Here is a 19931-nt window from a genome sequence, read left to right as displayed (position 1 = left end):
TCTGTCTACAATTTAATAGACTATACTACTTCCGTTGCATTTTAGGTTAAGTTTTCCTTCTTTTCACAGCCAGCAATGCTGGTTTTCCATTAGTACAGCAATGCAAAATGTCCATCTCAAGTGAACTGACTGGAGGAAAATGCATTAGTGGTTTTAAAAAAAAAGAAAAACTTAAATCTAGGAGATCCGGCAAAATTGGTCAAATAGGAAGTGGCAGGACGTCGATTTGCCCAATTCCAGATTCCAGTTTTTCCTATTGCTGTCTCTGGGCTTCCTCCAACCCTTTACTCCGTTGCAAGTCCCAGCTACACCGGTAACTCTCAGAATCATTATTATCATAGTCCCAATACATGGAGCTCTTACTCAATACTGTACGAAGCCCTGTGTTAAGGGATTCACATGCACATTTCATTAGCATCCTCACAACGACTCTATGATATTGGTACTATTAGCCCTCATTCTGCAAATAAGGAAAATGAGGTTCAGAGAGGTTAAGGCACAGGCTCACTGCCACAAAGCTGAGCTGGGACTTGACCCGAAATCTGCCGGCCTCCGATTTCATGCCCCCACACCCAGATCTTCCATGCCAAGCGCAAACATTTTCATCAGTACATTACTAACAAAAGTATAGTACGAAGTGTGCAGTGTGCTAAGCGCTGAACTAGGGTCTCCAACATGCACGAGCTGAGCTCTCACTCCAACCCAGAGGGAGGATGCTATGCCAGATTCTGGCCCCCATTCTACAGAGGAGGAAACTGAGGTTCAGAGAAAGAAGTCGTTTGTCCGGGCCGCACAGCGACGCCGAGAATGACTCCAGAACCAGAACGCCATCCATCCCTTCCGCATCCGGCCCAGTCCCACCACCCATGGCCCGCGCCTCACCTGACCCTCCTTGCCCGCGCCCACTCGCGCCGCCCGCCCTCCCTACCCGGCGGCGCCAACTGTCAGACCCTCCTCCCTCGGCCCGGCTGCCCGCCCCGGAAGCACCGCCCCCATCGCCGGAAGCCGGACCGCCCGCCCGCGGCCGCTCTAGCCCACCGGGCCGCCACCAGCGAGAGTGTGGCCGCAACCGTCACGTGACCTCCCACGGTCTCCCAGGCGCTTCGCTCCGCCCCGCTCTAGCGAGGAGCGCAGCCAATGAGAAACGCACATGCCTAGCCCCCGCTAGCCCGCAGTCTTGCCGGAGTGCGCCTGTGCGAGGCGGGGGTGGTCGGGCGGGGCTCCAGCCGGCAAGGTGCGTGCGGGGCTGGGTCCCGGAGTGGGAGACGCGGAGTGCAGGTACTGTGCGATCTGGGGGCGCGGCGCCTCTGTTATCCTTTTCATGTTGTCCTTCCCGCCGTAATTCACTTCTTCCCTTTTGTCATCCAGTGCCCCTTTATGTAGCCATTCCTCCCCTTTGTGTCGCGCCCCGGTTAAATCGTCACCACCCCGCTTCTGTCGGCGTCACCCTCCTTATGTCGCTGTCAGCCGCCTTAATTCGCTTTCGTTCTAAGTCCCTATTGCCACCCTACGTTGCAGTCTTCCACCTTTAAGTCACCATTGCTTTCCGTCACCTGCTCTCTTCTTTTGTTGCTATTTTTCTTTTATGAAGTCCTCACTGAAGTCGTCATCATACCCCCATGTCACCTTCACACGCCTCCTGTCACCATCTCCTTAAATCGCAGTCACCCTTCCCTTGTGTCATTTTCACTTCATTCCTCCCATGTCACCTTTGCTTCCTAACAGTCACTGTCCATGCCTCATGCTTCTAGTTTTCCCGATAAGGAGCCACTCTGCCTTCCAGTTGTTTCTCTTGCCTCCGTGTTGCCGTCATTTCTCCGTGTCACCTCTCACATACTCACCACCGTATGGGCTAGAGTCCCATCCTGGCGTGTGCCAGAATCCCAGCTCCACCGCTAAACCCTGGGTAACCTTGACCACCTGATCACACCTTTGCAGTCTCAGCTTCCTCATTTGTAAAACGCACACAAGGACACCTACGTCAAGGACGATTATGAGGATTCTGCAAATTTATTCTTGTGATATGCTCATCCTGATGTGGAGATTTGGACTAATAATGTTATTAACCATGTCACCCTCACCCTCATGCGGTCCCCTTCATCACCTCTTCATTGTCACCTCCCCCCCTCCCCTCAGGTGCCCTCATCATTCCCATGGTGTCGGTACACTCCCTGTGTCATGCATGATACCCTTTGCCATGGCAACCACCCACGCCAACCCCACGTCACAGTCTCCATGTTCTCATCTCTGCCACGTCACCACACCTGAGGGGGTGGCCCATCGGCCATCACAAACCTTGCTTGGGTAAATACTTAATCCCTATTTCTACCTTGTTGGATTGAGTGATCTGCCACCCCCAAAACGAGAGCATTGAGCCAACGCTGTAGTGGGAATCCAGGAGTAGTATGGGGTGGGGGGAGACTAGCTAGCTTAGGCCCAGGTTCCCTTGACTTTTAGAATCGGGGGTACAGAGAGATGAGGCAGGTCCCAGCACACCTCAGTCCAACCTCAGCAACCCTGAATGCCTAGGTAGAGAGGTAAGTATCTTATTCACTCGACTTGCCTTGGGGAGGCAGTGTGAGACAGTGGTTAGCAATGTGTGCCTGGGGGCTGGAACCCTGGTTCCAGTCTTGGTTCTAGCACTTAGTACTTAAAAAGTTGCATGGCTTTGAGCAGGTGGCTTAACATCCCTGTGCCTCAGTTGCTGCATCTGCAATATGGGGATAAAAACACAAGGTATTCATTCAACAAATATTTTTCAAGCATGTTCTACATGCCCAATACTGTGCTAGGCATGGTGGGACACATCAGTGAACAAAACAGACAAGAGATCCCTGCACCCATGAAGTTTCTATTCTAGCAAGGGTCAAAGACAAGCAGACAGGTAAGTGGATTCTATGATGTGTTAGAAGGAGGGGGAAGAAAAAAGAAGAGGGATGGGAATGCATGGTAAGGGTTATACTTTCAAATAAGGTGGTCAGGAAAGGTCTTCTGAGATGGTATATTTGAACAAAGACATGAAGGAGGGGAGAGAGTGACGAGGCTCTACGGAGAAGAGCGTCGTAGGCAGAGAAAACAGCACATGCAAAGGGCCTGAGGTGGGGACACACGTAGAATACTTAAGGAATAGCAAAGAGGCCAGTGAGGGAGGAGAGGGGTGGGGATGAAGCCAGAGGAGTGAGGCGGCAGATCATCTGGATGTCATGGGCCGTGGACAAGACTTTGGCTTTACTCTGAGTGAGACGGGAGCCATGGGAGGATTTGGAGAAGAGAGACTCAATCTGATGTGACACGATGTGACATGAAACGGCAGCAGCAGCAGCTCCAGAACTTCGACCAAGGATGGATCGGCCAGAGCAGCCTGGCCAGAAGGAGCACCAGAGCTGTCTGCTTAAAGCTGCACTCACATATCCTTTATATTTGGAGAAAGCTTCCGACGTCCCCCTCAAAGACGGGGAGGGAGAGGAGATGTTGCTAGAGTGTCTGCGAAGCCAGTGCCACCTCTTGGTTCACGTGCTGCTGGGGGTGGTGGGGAGGGGTGGCGGACAGCCACGGATCTACAGATGATGAACAACAGGAGAGGCAGCTGTCTACACCTGGGGCCCCAAGGCAGCTCAGGGTCAAATCCTGGCTCCACTGTTTCTTGGCTGTGTCCTTTTGCGCCAATGACTTAACCTCTCTGGGTCTTTAGTTTCCTCATCCCTCACATGGGGCTGAGGAAAGGGCTAATTTGGTGAGAAACTGAATACGTAAAGTGCTTCCAGCAGCGCTCGGTTCAGTAACAAGGGGCCCTGCCCTCTCACCCCACTTCCTGCCCTCCCTCCGGGTGGCAAGGAAAAGACATTCTGCCTGTATGTTACATTCATGAATCGGTTTCCGACATCGTGGTATCCTGGAACAGAACTGAGCCCCGGGTTCGAACTCCATACCGACAGACTTGACATTGTACAACCCGAGCAGAGTTTTCCCTGAACCCTACTGCCTCATCCGAAATGGGGAGAACAGTGCCTTGCCCCCAGATGTGCAGTGGTGTTATTTTTGAACTGAGACATCAACCACTTTCTCTCTCTCTCTCTCTCTTTTTTTTAATATTTATTTTGAGAGAGAGAACGAGCAGGGGAGGGGCAGAGAGAGAATCCCAAGCAGGCTCCAAGCCACCAGCGCACAGCCCAATGTGGGGCTCGATCTCACGAACAGTGAGCCGAAATCAAGAGTTGGACACTTAACCGACTGAATCACCCAGGCGCCCCTAACACTTAGTGGTTTTTTTCTTTTTAAGTAAGTGCTCTGCCCAACGCGGGGCTTGAACTCATGACCCTGAGATCAAGGGTCGAATGCTCTACCGAATGAGCCAGGCGCCCCCATCCACCATTTTCAATTGTGAGGCTATTATGTCCCTCCCCTACTGGTTTTTCTCCAAGGCACATACTATATGCTTCATGCGTCTATCTATTGTCTCACTCCCCAAAAAGAATGTCATCTTTACTAGGATTTTTTTTTTTTTCTGTGTTGTGCTATCTTTCCAGTTTCTACACAGGCCTTATCAGTGAGTAGTCACTGAATACTAGTTGAATGACTAGATGAATGAACTGATACCTACTGTCCCTGTGCTGGGTGGTAATGGGCACACTGCAGCGACTGAGACAGCCCAGCGCTGCCCTCATGGGTTTCATAGTCCAGTGGGAGAAACAAACCCATCACCAGGCCGTGACAGCACAGAGCGGTCAGGGCTGGGGCTGGGGAAACAGAAAGGTCATGTGGGATGGAGAAGCCCAGGGACTATTGGAACCCAAAGTGGGGGGTGGTTCTGGACCAGCCCGGGAGTCAGGGAGGACTGCCTAGGGGAGGTGGCACATGAGCTGATAGGAATGAGCAACAGGAAGAGGAGAGAAAGGTGTGCTGGGCAGGAGGAGCAGCTGTGGGAGTGTTTGGTGGTAAAAGTGTGGTTTCAGTTCAGGGAACTGAAAGATATTAAATATGGATGGGACATAAATGAGACAGTAAACCAAAGAGGTTATTAAGGGGAGATCATTCAGGGCTCTGGGAAGCACAGTGAGGAGCTGAGACTTTGTCCTAAGGATACCAAGGGGTGGTGGGGGGCATAGGTTTTTGAGCGGGAAAGGAACAATTTTCCATTCAGATGGAGGGGGACTAGAAGGGTTGGATAGAGATTGGGAACCAAGGGAGGTGGCGGGAGTGGGGATCCCAGTGGGAGTGGGATCCCTCAATCCCAGAGGGCAGGTCGAGGCTGTGGAGGGGAGAAAAAGGGTGTGTGCGGGAGAGACCTTCAGGATGCCATGTGGACAAGCTGTGGAGGGTCCAGGACGATGCCCAGGACTCCAGGGGAGTCAGGGCGGTGGGGGGGAGGGGTGCTTTCTGAAAGAAGTGACACGTAGGCTGAGACCCGTAGGATGAATAGGATAGCTGTCCTTGAGATGGGGACCCAGAAGAGCAGCAGGTTTGGGAGAGATGCTAAGGACAGTTGAGGACATGGTGGGCGTGAGGGGCTTGGGGACCCCTGGAGAGAAACATCTAGGAGGCCAGGGAGCTTCCAAAGCTGAAATTCAGGGAAGAAGTGAGAGCTGGAGACAGCTTTGGGCCCTAGAGGACATGGTAAGAAGTTTGCCCTTGGCCCTGAGGGCAGTGGGGAGCCACAGAACGGTTTTGAGCAGGGATGAGACAGCTTAGATTTTTGAGTTCCAACTCAGAAATATTCACCAATCATGATGTATTTTGTTGTTTTTTACCCATTTGTTTTTCAGACCAAGCATCTTCTCTCCCTAGGAAGGGCACCTTCTAAAGGTCCTTTGAAATAAAGGTTCTACTGCTCAAAACAAAACAAAACAAAGTTTACAAAACCAGTGCTCTGTTCCGTTTTCTGTAGACTTGACCTCAGGCGATTGTTCAGTCCGAAGGGGTCTGCGCAATCAAGTGAAAATCAGCTCCTTCAAACACAAGAACGTTTCTGTTTTGAACCATATAGAAGGCCCATAGGTTTGTAAATGTTTCCTGTGGTGTAGTCTGGTGCTTCAGCAGCCAACTGGCCCTGCACCCTCCTTTGCCCTCTCAGGTGGCTTGAATCAAACTTAAACTGACCTTGAATTTTACTCTCAGGCTGAAAGGCTGTAATCTGCACCCACCCATCTGCTCTGGGCTTAGAGCACAAGCTGGTTATCATTGTGTATAAAAAAAAAAAATGTCACTGGGTCTAGAGAGACCCCTGTGAACGTCTTTTTTCAAAGGTTTCCATTCTACCTCATTTCTTCTGTTCCCAACAAACATTTATTGAGTGGTTGTGATGTGCTGGGCACAGACTTAGCTTTTTAAGGGACACACAAGTCTATCTGTGCTAAAAGTGTGTACAGAGTAGTAGGGGATACACGGATGTCACCAAGAAGTTTGTTTGGGGGATTTGCTGTGCTGCCTGTCTCCCATGGATGGGTTCATTGACAAATGTGAGGTTGGTATATTTGTTTCCCCATTGGTCTGAGGAGGAAAGTAAAGCTCCGAGAAGGGAGCCTTGGTTCCCAGGAATACATGGCTAAGCTCTGAACCCGGGGCGGTAGGACTCTGAGACCCACCCCTTAAACCATTCAGAGTTCGCCAAGCTCCACCCCCTAGATGAGTATGAGATGATCCCCCACCCTTTTTTGTTTTTTTTTTTAAGTTTACTTATTTATTTTGAGAGAGAGTGCATGCACACATGCGTGCAAGCTGGGGAGGGGCAGAGAGAGGGGACAGAGGATCCAAAGCAGACTCTGCATTGACAGCACAGAGCCCGATGCAGAGCTCAGACTCACAAACCATGAGATCGTGACCTGAGCCGAAGTCAGACGTTCGACCGACTGAGCCACCCATGAGTTGTGCCCCATGAGACGATCCCCATTCTATAGATGGGCCAGCAAGGCTCAGAGAGGTAAAGCCCCATGCCTGAGGTCACTCAGTAAGAGTGACAAGTGGGATCTGAACCCTAGACTCTGCAACGTAAAGCACTGGTATGGAGGAGGGATCAAATCTCCTGCCCCCACCCAAGGGAGGGGTGTTCAGGGAGCTGTGACCTAGCACGTGTCTCCGAAACCCAGTGGGTTTTGCTTCCTCCTTTTCTGTGGGCTGTAGTGTCACACTCCAAGGCAGGCAGGGCACAAGCCAAGGGACCAGGGATATCCTCTGGGCTGGGAGGGGCACCCTTGCAGACAGAGGTACATCCCATGACCAAGGAAGCAGAGCATAACGATCAACTTGGGCACTGCCCAGGGACCCCGTAGGGGTTCTAGGTTACTGGCCACAGGAACTGAGCCAAGCTGAGGAAAATGCCCAGCACCTGCCAGCCTAGCTCTGTCAGTCTAGCTGTCTGCTCCCACCTTTGATCTCACCCTGCCCTGCGCCCCCCTCCTCCCAGGGATCAGGATAGGGATGCTGGATACTTCCAGCTAAAGATTTTTTTTTTTTTTTTTTTTGAGACTGTGATATGGAGGAAAGGGCACCCCAGCTAGGAGCTTGAGCCTCATAATTTAATTTCCACACAAGTCCTATGCATTTAAAAAATTAAATGGTCACTAAAACCCTACAATGAAAAGCATCTTGTCTTGGGGGTGGCAGGGGGAAAATGGTGCCTTTTTTCTTTTTCTTTTCTTTTCTTTTTTTTTTTTTGTCAGGAGCCTTGACACAATCACATTTATTGAGAACCTCTCACGTGTCCATTGTATACACTTGAGAGGTATTGATCCCTTTAGTTCAAAGGAGTCCCTTCTCAAATTGTGTATGTTCAGAACACACACACGCAGTGTATGTATTCATTCGTTCGTTCGTTCGTTCATTTCATTTCTTTCTGGCCTTACCCCAAGTTGACCTTCCCCAGATCAGCTATTGGGGCACTATCCGTGGCAGTTGTTTGGGCCCAAACCCCTGGCTGTACCACATACACACATACACACACACACACACACACACACACACACACACACACGTCTGTTCCCCACACAGCCAGAGGGAGCCTGCAAACACATGAATGAGTTTCCTGTGGCTGCTATCACACATTACCACAAATTGAGTGGCGTAAGACAAGCAAAATGTATTCTCACCATTCTGGAGGCCAGACATCCAAACTCAAGGTGTTGATGGGGCCAACACCCCCCTTGAAGCTCTAGGGGAGATTCTCATGACTCTAGGCATACCTGGGTTTGTGGGCATATCTCAGCAATCTCGGCATCCCTGGTCACGTGGTCTTCTCTGTCTCTTCTCTTCCTGTCTCTTAAAGACACTTGTCATTGGATTTAGGGCCCACCCATATAATCCAGGATGATGTCATCTCAACATCCTTAATGACCTCTGCAAAGACCCTTTTTCCAACTAAGGTCACATTCACAAGTCCTGGAGATTATGGCCATATTGGACATATCTTTTGAGGCCAGCAGTCAACCAACTACAACACCCTAGGCAGATCATGTCTGTTCTCTGCTCAGAGCCTACCCATGGCCCCGACCTCACCACAGTCCAGGCAGCCCTGCACAATCTGGCCCTGTCACCCCTCTGACTGTTCTCTCCTCCTCACAGCCCACCCCACTACAGACACACTGGCCTTCTTGTTCTTCCCAGTACACATCAAGCACACTCCTGCCTCTGGGCCTTTGCACTGGCTATTCCCTCTGCTTGACACACTCTCTAAGAAGTCCATGTAGCTCCTTCCCTCCCCTCCTTGAAGTTTTTTCCAGGTATCCCCTTCTCAGTGAGGCTTTTCCTGACAATCCCAACTCCTCCCCCCCAACCCCGTCCCACTTCCCTGATTCTCTGTGGCATGTATTACCTTCTAACATAATTTACTTATTTTTGTATCTGTCTTCCCTGGTGTCTGTTTTGTTCACAGTGGTATTTCCAGTGCCTCAAACAATAGCTGGTACATAGATACTCAGTAAGTATGTGTAAAATTAACGAACAGCCTTATGAAAAGTAGGTACTATTGTCACCATGCCCATCTTACAGATGGGAAAACTAAGGCACAGATTCATTGTCACTTCTCAAGGTCAAACAGTCACATGAGCACTGAGGATCATATTCAAGTCAGGCATCTGGCTCTGGAATCCACAGTATTAATTGCCTTACAGTCTAACCTACCTCTCCATTTGATTGATTGATTGATTGGTTGATTTATAGAGAGCGAGCAAGCACAAATGTGAGCGGGGGAGGAGCAGAGGCAGAGGGAGCAGAGCCCAACTCGGGACTCTATCTCACAACCCTGAGATCATGACGAACCAAAATCAAGAATCAGACTCTAAATCAACCGACCCAGCCACCTGAGCACCCTACTAGTTTTTTGGTTGCTTTTTTTTTTTTTTTTTTTTTCTAAACACCTTAAGTGTATTTTTTAAGTTTATTTTGAGACAGAGAGGGAGACAGAATCCAAGCAGGCTCCACCTCATGAATGCAGCACTCAGTCTCATGAACCATGAGATCATGACCTGAGCCACAATCGAGAATTGGCCACTTAACCAACAGAGCCACCCAGTTGCTCCTTAGGTGTATTTTGATAAAAATATAGCAGAAATTAAAAGTAAACCGTTTGTTTCAGACCTGTAATCACCATACAAGTTGAAAGCCAAAATGTCACTAATAATCTGAATGAAGTGCATGCTAGTTTCTACCTACTTTTGGTGTATTAATGGCCATTCCAATTCTCGGCCTCATTGTGCCCAATCCCATGCCTCGCACCTCCATGCCCAACCTCTCCCCCAGTTTTGTTTTTGTTCACTTTATTTTCCCTAATTTTACATCGCGTGCGGTTCCAACCCCATATTTTGTTGTTGTCGTTTTAGAGTTATCTACATCCAAAGTGGGGCTCAAACCCACAATCTCGAGACTAAGAGTCACAGGCTCTACTGGCTGAGCCAGCCAGGCGCCCCTCAACCCCATGTTCTTCAATAAAACCTTTCTCACCAAGGCTTTTGCAAATAAATAAAAGGCAAATGTTTCCTGCCCCAAGCCTCCCCTCGCCCACCTGGCAACCCTGCGGTCAGCCACCTCTAAGATTGTTTTCTGCTGCTTCTGGTGACCTCTGAAGTTCCAAATAACCTTGGTCTGTTACCATTTCTTGCTGGATCCATTTGGCCTATCCCCATTTGTCTCCCTGCAATGAGAGGAGGGGATCTAGCTGTGCTCAGCCCTTGCCAATCTGGGATCTGACGTTGTGGGTGAAGGGGTTTCCAAATTATCCTTTCACGTGTAGGCTGGATCTTCCGGTAACGCGGAAGGGCGGGGGGGACCTAGCTCCCTTTTGCAATTTTCTTCTTTCCTTCTTTTTTAAAATCTCAGTAATGCGTGCCGTGGGACGCAACACCTGTGTTGGCTTTACAATTATTAATCTGCACAGAGATTTTTTTCCTCTACTTTTCTGTAAGTCGCTTATATTGCACAATTTTTAAAAAGAAAATAGGCGTACAATAAAAAGCAATCCTCACCCACCCCAGATGCCACTCGAGGCAACCCCTTCTGACGTTGTCGCATCTCTCAGTGATCATCCTTTTCTGCATTCATCTGTTGACTTCTTGCGAGGACGGAGGGGAGGGCGTCCTACCCCTATTGTATTGGGAAAGGTGGGCGGGGAGGGGTTCTTCAATTCTTTTCGTCAGCGGTGGTCTTAAATCCTGCTTGGGAAAAAGGAGATGGGAAGTGGGAAATCTTGCTTAATCTTCCAGCCGGAGCCTGGATTTCCGAAACAAAATTTTAAAAATCCCTATCAAAATATCAGTTGGCTTTTTTTAAAGAAATTAAATAGTTATCCAAACAGACGCCAACAGAAAACCCACAGTCTACTTCCACCACCCCGCTCATCCCCCCCCCTTCCCAACACCATAGCTTGAGTTGTGTCTTCTGATTTTTTTCGCTACCTCTGGAAATCATATTATTCAACCTTGATCGCTCCACTTTATTTTATAAGGCTTTTAAATTTTTTTGAGTATAATTGACATTTTATACGGGTTTTTTTTTTAACAATTTTATTTATTTCTGACTAGGTAATACATGCCCATGGTACAAAAATTCACAAGGTTTGTAGACAAGATGCGGGGTTTCTTTTTCTCTTTACCTGTACCCTCCCTACCCCACCCCGGGGCTCTGGGGGAGATGGGTGGCAAAGCCCATCCCCCAGCCATGTACTCTCCGCACCCCGGCCAGGTTGGCGGGACCGTATCTGGGGGACCGGAGCCCCCCTTCTCCCTGCGGTGAGCCGGGGCGGCCTGCGCACTGCGCAGACTCCCCGCTGCAGTGGGCGGAGCCCCGTCTGGCCCCGCCCCCTCCCTCCCGCCCCTGCTTAGCCTGTTGGGGCAGAAGCTGGGGCCCCGCGGAGGTAGCAGCTGCCGCCTGCGGAGTGAGACCGAGTCCCCTCCGGGGTAAGGTGGCGGAGGATGGCTCGGGGGATGGGCTGGGGGCTGGCGGTGAGGCCCCGATGGTTCCGGGTTCCCGGCTTGAGCTTTCTGGTGGGTACCTGATGGTGATGGCAGAGGAGCCACCTGGAAAATGCTCCCTGGGTGGTCTTCGGGCTGCGAGAAGCCAGGCAAAGATTTGGGGCTTCACTGACCCCATCCGGAGTGGTCTTCTTGGGAATGTCTATATTAGAGCTCAGAGAAGGGAAGATGCTAATAGGGAGCGTAATAATGAGGAGCAGGATGGGCGCTAAGGGGGAGGGGGCAGGGTGGGCGCTAAGGGGGACAGTGTAGGCACCACGGAATGATGGGAAGAAGGCAAGGCGTTAGACTTTGAGGGATTTCGAAAACCCTGCTGACCAGCGGTCAGCTTCCTCCTTTTGGGGTGGCGGGCCCCATGCCAGTGATCCCGTGCTTACAGACAAGGAGACCCAATGGATCCCGTGAGCCCGACACTACTCTGCTTTCCGTGATGTTCCCCCAAAGCCCGGAAACCCCACCACAGTGCCAGTTTTTGTTCCCCACAGTTTGGAGACCCTGACACACCCACTTGCCCCGCCTGGGCTCCACATATCCCCTGGCTGCCTGGCAAGATGAAGCCTAAACTGATGTACCAGGAGGTAGGTGGATCTGGGGCCCCGTGGGTTGGGGCTGGGTGCAGTGGAGGGCAGAGACCCTGCCAAGCTGCCCTGTCACCCCCCTACCATACCCATTCCCCAGCTAAAGGTGCCTGCTGAGGAGCCCGCCAATGAGCTGCCCATGAATGAGATTGAGGCTTGGAAGGCTGCGGAGAAGGTAGGAGCCCGCCACCACCCTCACCCTGTCTCAGGTGTGGGCTGGGCTGGTAGCCTTGGGCTGGCTGATGGCCTCCTCTTCCCCACAGAAAGCTCGTTGGGTCCTGCTGGTCCTCATCCTGGCGGTCGTGGGCTTCGGAGCCCTGATGACTCAGCTGTTTCTATGGGAATACGGCGACTTGCATCTCTTCGGGCCCAACCAGCGCCCAGCCCCCTGCTACGACCCCTGCGAGTAAGTTGAGGCGGGGGAGGGGTCTCGGGCAGTGGGGGGAAAGAGCCCTGCCAGGACCGGGACGCTTACACATTGAGCAGGGACTGCCCTGAGCCACAGCGGGTGCCTGGGACAGGGGGAGGTGATCTGATCGCAGATTCCCAAATGCACCGTCACAGGGCCTTCCCTCCATCCCCAACCCCTCCCCCCAACACTGTTCCCATGACAGCCACAGCATCATTTTCTGTCCGTGTCTGTGAGCAAACCAGCACACACACACACACACACACACACACACACACACACGGCATCTTCTGACACATGTGTGGACAGACACACACACACACAAATAGCCGCATGCACAGCCTGCCTTCCACTCGTCTAGACGAACAAATGCACAGACGCACAGAATCGTGAGTACAGGCACACACAAATATCCTCCGTGGACTGACAGGGGAGCACTCATGTTCCAGCCAGTTGTCTCTGGCCCCCTGTGGCTGATACCACCCCCCACCCCCCAGAGCAGTGCTGGTGGAGAGCATTCCAGAGGGCTTGGACTTCCCCAATGCCTCCACGAGCAACCCGTCCACCAGCCAGGCCTGGCTGGGCCTGCTCGCCGGTGCCCACAGCAGTCTGGACATCGCCTCTTTCTACTGGACTCTCACCAACAATGACACCCACACTCAGGAGCCCTCTGCCCAGCAGGTACCTGGCAACATGGGCCCTGGCTGGCACCAGGGGTGGTGGGAGCCATTGGGGGGAGGTGGGGGGGAGTGAAGGGGGTTCCCCTGCAGCCCAGGAGACAGATGGGCACGTCTCACACAGTGGGTTGGACACAGGTGATTGAAAGCAACTGTCTTCACATGGCGCTCTGGACTGGGGGCGTTTGTCACGGTCATCTGGAGGCCTCTGAAGGTCAGGGTGTGGGTCTGATTACCAGGGATTAGGCTGACAGATGTTGTTCGCCCAGACCCTGTCACACAATGAAATGGAAGAGTAGGTAACAGCCCAGCCTCAAGCCAGCCTGCCGCCTCCCAGCCACGTGACCTTGGGCAGGTCACCGCCGCTCTCAGGCCTCAGCTTCCACATCTATAGAATGGGGCCAATAGCTAGCACTTGCCGGTTACAAAAATAAATCCATGCAGATTCCAGCACGGTCTCTGACAACCATCAGCGCCCCCATCAGTGTTTGCTTTATATCCTTGTCAAGGTCTACAGACACACTTAAAAAACATAAAACCTCAGGATGTGAAAAGGACCAGCCTAGGCGGGTAACCCCTTCCTTGAAAGACACACTGACTTGGTCCCTTCTTGTTTTCCTCCCCTTGCTGCCTCTTTTTGTCAGAAGCGGGCTTAACATTTATTAAAATTGCGGGGCTCCTCAAGCACTGCCTGAAAACATAATCACAGAAGTTAAAAATGATTGGAGTGCTCCCTCCCCGCCGGCTCCCCCTGGAGTGGTTCAAAGCACAGACATAGGAGGCAGGTGACCTGGGTTCAGATCCCACTTCACCACTGAGTTCTCCGATGCCAGCTTTCTCCTCCGCACCTCCGGGATTTTACTCAGACCTGCCTCATCAGTGAGAGCAGTGAGGAGTCTGTGAGTTCAGATGTGAAGGGTGGGGCCCGGCTCACAGTAGGAACCAGGGAATCCTTGGCTGTCGTTCTTACAGTTATTGGCACCATCGGGCCTCACCCTATACCTTCCTGGATCCCCAGCCCGTGCCTTGCCCCCAACATCTGAGAGGGTGCATGGAGGCCCCTGTGGTGCCAAGCTTTGATGCTTCCAAGGCAAGATCTTGGGGAAGTCCCTGGAAGGACAGGACTGGCAGGGAGGCCCTGGTGTGGCCCAGAGCACCAGTAATTAACCAGATGAAAGGTTTTCATAGCTTAGCCTGTAAAGCCATCTCTCCGTGTCCCGGCTAATGGAAAGCCTGTTCAGTCCTGATCACAAATTGAAATGCAAAATCAAGACGGCCTTTTTTGGGGGGTGCCGCATGGGGTGGGAGAGCTGGTGGGCCCAGCCTCTCAGAGGCTCTCCCCTCCCTACAGGGTGAGGAGGTCCTCCGGCAGCTACAGGCCCTGGCGCCTCAAGGCGTGAAGGTCCGCATCGCCGTGAGCAAGCCCAACGGGCCCCAGCCGCAGGCCGACCTACAGACCCTGCTGCAAAGTGGTGAGCCAAGGGGCAGCCGTGGGGGGTGCCGGGCCGGGGGCCTTCCGAGCCGGCTCCCGACAGCCTGTCTGTCCCAGGTGCCCAGGTCCGCATGGTGGATATGCAGAAGCTGACCCATGGCGTCCTGCACACCAAGTTCTGGGTGGTGGACCAGACCCACTTCTACATCGGCAGCGCCAACATGGACTGGCGCTCCCTGACCCAGGTCTGCCTGCACCCTACCCGCCCTCCCTTCCCAGCTCCTCCCCGCCCCCACAGGGCGCCCGGCCTCCAACCACACCCCTCTTCCATCCCAGCATCTTCTGTGTCCTGTCTCTGCAATGGCTTCCTTCCTACCTCCTACCAGGCCTCCCTAAACATCCCCAAATCCAGCCCAGCCCTCACTGCCTTCCCCCCCGCCCGCGGAAGCCTGGGGTTTCCTCTGATCCCCGATGACAGCTGCCAGCCCTTCTGCATTCAAGGCCCTGTCCACCGATTTGCCCTTCATTATTCATTCCCTGAGTGCCTGCTCTAAGCCCAGGCCTGTCCCGGGAGATACTGGGAACATGGTGGTAAGCGATGGACCTCTGGGAACTGTCAGTCCAGTGCAGAGGCAGGCTGGTCACCAGGCAGTGCGGCAGCCCAGAGGGTCAGGGCCAGGATGGGGGACCCAGTCCGGAGTATCAGCGAAAGTCTTCCAAAGGAGGTGACAGCTAATATGATAGCTGAAAGATCTGTAAGAATTAGCGCGAGACGGGAAAGAAGGTACGGCTTAGGCAATGATCCTTTATTTCCTCAGCAAATAACTCCCAAGCCCCTAACAGCACCAGCTCTGGGGGAGATGCTGAAGATACAGCCGTGGCTGAGACATCCCTGGTGGCTGTCTTCCCAGTCCAGCGTCACTAGAGAGAGAAATGAGGGAAGTCCAAGGGACCGTGAAAGCCCAGAGGAATGCCCGACACAGTCTGGGCAGTCAAGAGAGGGTTCCTGGAGGAGGAGGCTGTCAGCCGAGCCCTAAGAATGAGTAGGAGCTGGTTCTGTGGAGGGTAGAAACAAAAGCATGGGCAAAAGTTTGGGAAACCTGGCACTTCAGAATAACCAAAGGATTTTTGCCAGAACTTGACGAGTTCTTAGGCTTGAGTCAAATCCACACCCATCTTAGGACTTTAGTCCTGGTGGTGGCGGCGGGGCTGGGGACGGAGGGGCAGAAAGATGGGGAGGTTGAGAGGCAAGGGGCAGGAAGGAAGGCTGAGGGGGGTGGAAGAGGGGGCCGTGGGTGTTCGTGCCATCCGTGGGTGCCAGGCTACCACCCCCAGGCTCAGCACTGCCCTCCCACAGGTCAAGGAGCTAGGCGTGGTCATGTACAACTGCAGCTGCCTGGCTCGGGACCTGACCAAGATCTTTGAGGCCTACTGGTACCTGGGCCAGGCGGGCAGCTCCATCCCGTCAACCTGGCCCCGGCCCTATGACACGCGCTACAATCAAGAGACACCGATGGAGATCTGTCTCAACGGAACCCCTGCTCTGGCCTACCTGGCAGTGAGTCTTTGGGAAGAGGGGCCCTGTCACAGTCTCTGTCTAACCCTGCCAAGTGATGGGGAGGGGGCGTCCTGGCCACTCACTCTGGCTCACTCTGCCTGGTCTGGGGCCGGGGCCGTGTCCCAACCTCCCTAGGCCTCGGTTTTCTCTCCTGCCACCTCTAGGGAGGTACAGCTGTGTTCATGCAAGCCCCCGGTGCCTCTGTGCTGTCCCAGATAGCGAGCGGCTCTTTGCGTTTAAATCGGCTAAGGTTAAACATGGCCAAGAACTCAGTTCCTTGGTTGCCTTAGCCACATTTCAAGTGCTCGGTAGGCACATGCGGCAGACGGCTACCACACCGAACGGTGCAGATACATATAGAACGTTTCCATCGCTGTGGAAGGTTCTCTTGGACAGCATCCGCGGTCGCCTGTGGCAGATGCTGAGCACTGTAGACGAGGCGCTGCTGTTTTCAGCTGCTGAGACTTTCACCAGTTGGGGCGGCCAGTCCGGGTGCCTTTTGGTCCCCCTGAGCAAGTGACCTGGCCAAGCCCAGAGTCCTGGTGGAGGGCCACACAAAGGCACGGATGCAGGGACCCATGATTTACCGGGGTCCTTTGCTCTGGTAGCCTCGCCAGGAAGGTTAAGCGTTCCCCTGTTACCACGTCCCCTTCAGAGCTTGAGTTTGCTCATCTGTCACGAGGATGGAGGGAAATAGGGCATGGTGTGGTACGGTACACAGGCAAGGTCAGCAATGAGCAAGTCGGGGACAAGAGTGATTAGAGGTCCTTAAACCTGAGCATGCATCAGAAGCATGGCGCTGGGGCAGGGGGCGGGCGGGGAGGGTGGCTGTTAAAACCCAGACTCCTGGGCCCCATCCCAGCACCCTGGCTCAGTATGCCGGGGGCAGTGAAGCCCAAGAATTTGCAATTCTTTTTTCTTTTCTCTTAATTTTTTTAATGTTTATTTGTTTTTGAGAGAGAGACAGACAGACAGACAGAGCATGAGCAGGCAAGGGGCAGAGAGAGAGGGAGACGCCGAATGTGAAGCAGGCTCCAGGCTCTCAGCACAGAGCCAGACACAGGGATCAAACCCACGAACCCGTGTGGTCATGACCTGAGGCAAAGTCAGACACTCAGCTGACTGAGCCACCAGGTGCCACCACCCCCCCCCCCCCCCCCGCCCCCAGCCAAGAATTTGCAATTCTAACAAGTTCCAGGTGATGTTGTCTGTGCTGGACCAGGACCCTTATGTCAGGAACCCCTGTGTTAGAGCGTAAATTCTCTTTTTTCTTAATGTTTATTTATTTCTTTTGAGAGAGAGCTTGCACAAGCAGGGGAGGGGCAAAGAGAGAGGGAGAGAGAGAGAATCCCAAGCAGGCTGTGCTATCAGTGCAGAGCCTCATGTGGGGCTTGAACTCATGAGCCGTGAGATCATGCCCTGAGCCGAAATCAAGAGTCCAATGCTTAACCGACTGAGCCACCCAGGTGCCCCTCGCATGAATTCTGGAACCAGACAGCCTAGGTTCAAATCCTGGCTCCATTTGTCAGCTGTGTGACCTTAGGCAAATCACTTACCCTCTCTGAGCCTCAGTTTCCTCACCTATAAAATGGACGTGGTAATTATCCCAACCCTTCCCGGAGGCTGAGAATTCAGTGCAATCCACAGGACCTGGCTTGGGACAATTTGTCTGTGCCTGGGGTCCACTACGATGGCACCCTTGGCAAGGCACGTGTCTTGACTGCCCCCTCCCTGCAGAGTGCGCCCCCACCACTGTGTCCCAGTGGCCGCACCCCAGATCTGAAGGCCCTGCTCAATGTGGTGGACAGCGCCCGGAGTTTCATCTACGTTGCGGTCATGAACTACCTGCCCACCATGGAGTTCTCCCACCCACGCAGGTGCCACTGCTGCATGGATGGGGCTTGAGGCAGGCAACCACCATGAATGGAAGAGGCAGTGGGAGACAGAGTGATGAGGCCACAAAGCAGGCAGGGGACCCAGGCAAAGGGAAACCACAGGGAGAGGCAGAGGAGACAGGGATGGGGGATTTGGATACTCAAGACGGGGTGGGGCGGGGGGGACAGAGGAAAGGATGACAGTACTGGGGGTTGGGGACAGGGCGGCGGACCTGAGGCCTGGGGCAGGGGTTGTGCGGTGTAGGATTTCTCAAGTTAGGGAGCAGGGAGTATGGGCTGGAAACAGGATGAGGAGCTTGGGGGGCAGGAGTGGGAGCCAGAAACGGGATGGGGCACGTGGGATTTAAGGAGGCGGGAACAGAACTGGGAGCCAGAGACAGGGCGGTCTTGGGATTTGAGGGCGCTCGGAAGCTGGAGCAGGCCTCAGGGTGAGGCCGTAGGTAAAGCTGTCCTCTGAATCCCCCAGGTTCTGGCCCGCCATTGACGACGGGCTCCGGCGGGCTGCCTATGAGCGGGGCGTCAAGGTGCGCCTGCTGGTCAGCTGCTGGGGACACTCTGAGCCATCCATGCGGGCCTTCCTGCACTCCCTGGCCGCGCTGCGTGACAACCACACCCACTCCGACATCCAGGTGGTAAGTGCCCCCCCCCCCCCCCCCCGGACCTACCCCTCGGACCTGAAGACAGCCCTCAAGGAACTCACCTGTCACCTGACAGGGACGACCCAGATGGACAGGGCTGTGCCATGAGGGGGAGACGGCGGGTCCAGCCAGGAGGACAGGGCACAGGGAGAGGGGGCAGGGCCCAGACGGAGGAGACATGGACGGAGGCATCATGGCCAGCATAGGGGGGGTCCTCCCGGGAGGCATCTGCCCCAGTGGGGGGGTGTCAAGGAGGACTTTTTGGAAAAGGGTGAGGTCTCATCTGTGGTGAGACCTAAGGGACGAACAGGAGCTGTTCTAGAAGGAATGGCAAACAAGGCAGCTGGTTCCTCCCCGGTAGCAGACACCCACTCCGCTGGGCCCCGTTCTGGCTCTCACAGTTCTGTGGGAAACAGCTGAGTCCCTAGTCCTGCAAACCTGCTTCCACTCCCCACCCCAGACCCTGGCTTGTCCCCAACCCCACCCTGCATCTCACGCTCCTTCCCGTTCTCCCCTCGCCCTCAGAAACTCTTTGTGGTCCCTGCGGACGAGGCCCAGACCCGGATCCCATACGCCCGCGTCAACCACAATAAGTACATGGTGACCGAACGCGCCACCTACATCGGTGAGTGTCCTGAGCTCCACCAGGGGGATGCAAAGGGAGTCCGGTCACAGCCGTGGGCTCTGACTTTCTGACCCCACCCGGCAGGAACCTCCAACTGGTCTGGCAGCTACTTCACGGAGACGGCGGGCACCTCGCTGCTGGTGACACAGAATGGGCGTGGTGGCCTGAGGAGCCAGCTGGAGGCCGTTTTCCTAAGGGACTGGGACTCCCCTTACAGCCATGACCTTGACACCTCAGCTGACAGCGTGGGCAATGCCTGTCGCCTGCTGTGAGGCCGCGGTCCCGCAGACAGGCCGAGGCCTGCGAGGCCCCCACGGACCCAGATATCCCGGGTCCCGGCCCCTGTCCCCGTGCCCCCGCTTCTGTGTGTCCCGTTGTGGCTCCAATGGCTCTCCCCTGCTCTCCCACCTCTACCTCCGCCCCTGCCAGCCTGACGCTGTGGCCCCAGGACCCGGCCCAGCTGGGGGAGGGATCAGCCCCCGAAGAAATGGGGGTGCATGCTGGGCCCGGCCCCCTGGCCCACCCCCCTTTCCAGGGCAAAGAGGGCTCAAGGTTGTAAGAAGAAGTAAATAACTTGTCTGTACAGCCTGTGCCTGGCTCAGTGATGTGAAATGAGGTGTCGGGGTCGGGGACGGCTGGCATGGGCCTCTCCTGGAGACGTAG

General features: G+C 54.0%; 2 protein-coding genes across 6 annotated transcripts in view; one reads left to right on the top strand and one right to left on the bottom strand.

Annotated features, from left to right (window-relative positions):
• Positions 1 to 1173, bottom strand: part of CE2H19orf47 (chromosome E2 C19orf47 homolog) — a 36405-nt gene extending 35232 nt beyond the window's left edge. Inside the window, exon 1 of one of the 3 annotated variants that reach the window (XM_078438435.2) lies at positions 1151 to 1173. The gene's annotated coding sequence lies outside the window, so the exon portion shown is untranslated. Of the gene's footprint in view, positions 1 to 882; positions 1012 to 1150 lie in introns of those variants that run through there. The other 2 variants (XM_060651131.3, XM_060651132.3) reach the window with 2 other exon arrangements.
• PLD3 (phospholipase D family member 3) lies at positions 1147 to 19851 on the top strand. 3 transcript variants are annotated; one of them, XM_078438436.2, is made up of 13 exons: positions 1195 to 1278; positions 2458 to 2537; positions 11942 to 12034; positions 12135 to 12209; positions 12298 to 12440; positions 12941 to 13124; positions 14472 to 14592; positions 14670 to 14797; positions 15910 to 16110; positions 17848 to 17987; positions 18472 to 18637; positions 19169 to 19268; positions 19353 to 19851. In XM_078438436.2, exons 3-13 carry the CDS (start codon positions 12008 to 12010, stop codon positions 19538 to 19540), a joined length of 1473 nt encoding a protein of 490 aa, XP_078294562.1. In that variant the 5' UTR covers positions 1195 to 1278; positions 2458 to 2537; positions 11942 to 12007; the 3' UTR covers positions 19541 to 19851. The 3 variants fall into 3 exon arrangements, with proteins under 3 accessions (XP_060507104.1, XP_078294562.1, XP_060507103.1); XM_060651121.2 differs by lacking the exon at positions 2458 to 2537 and having other exon boundaries at positions 1147 to 1278; XM_060651120.2 differs by lacking the exons at positions 1195 to 1278; positions 2458 to 2537 and adding an exon at positions 11261 to 11381.
• Positions 19852 to 19931: the final 80 nt, after the last annotated feature.

This window comes from Panthera onca, chromosome E2 (genome assembly GCF_046562875.1).
Source record: "Panthera onca isolate mPanOnc1 chromosome E2, mPanOnc1 haplotype 2, whole genome shotgun sequence".
NCBI classification, from domain to species: domain Eukaryota; kingdom Metazoa; phylum Chordata; class Mammalia; order Carnivora; family Felidae; genus Panthera; species Panthera onca.
This window is presented reverse-complemented; position numbering and strand designations above follow the sequence as displayed.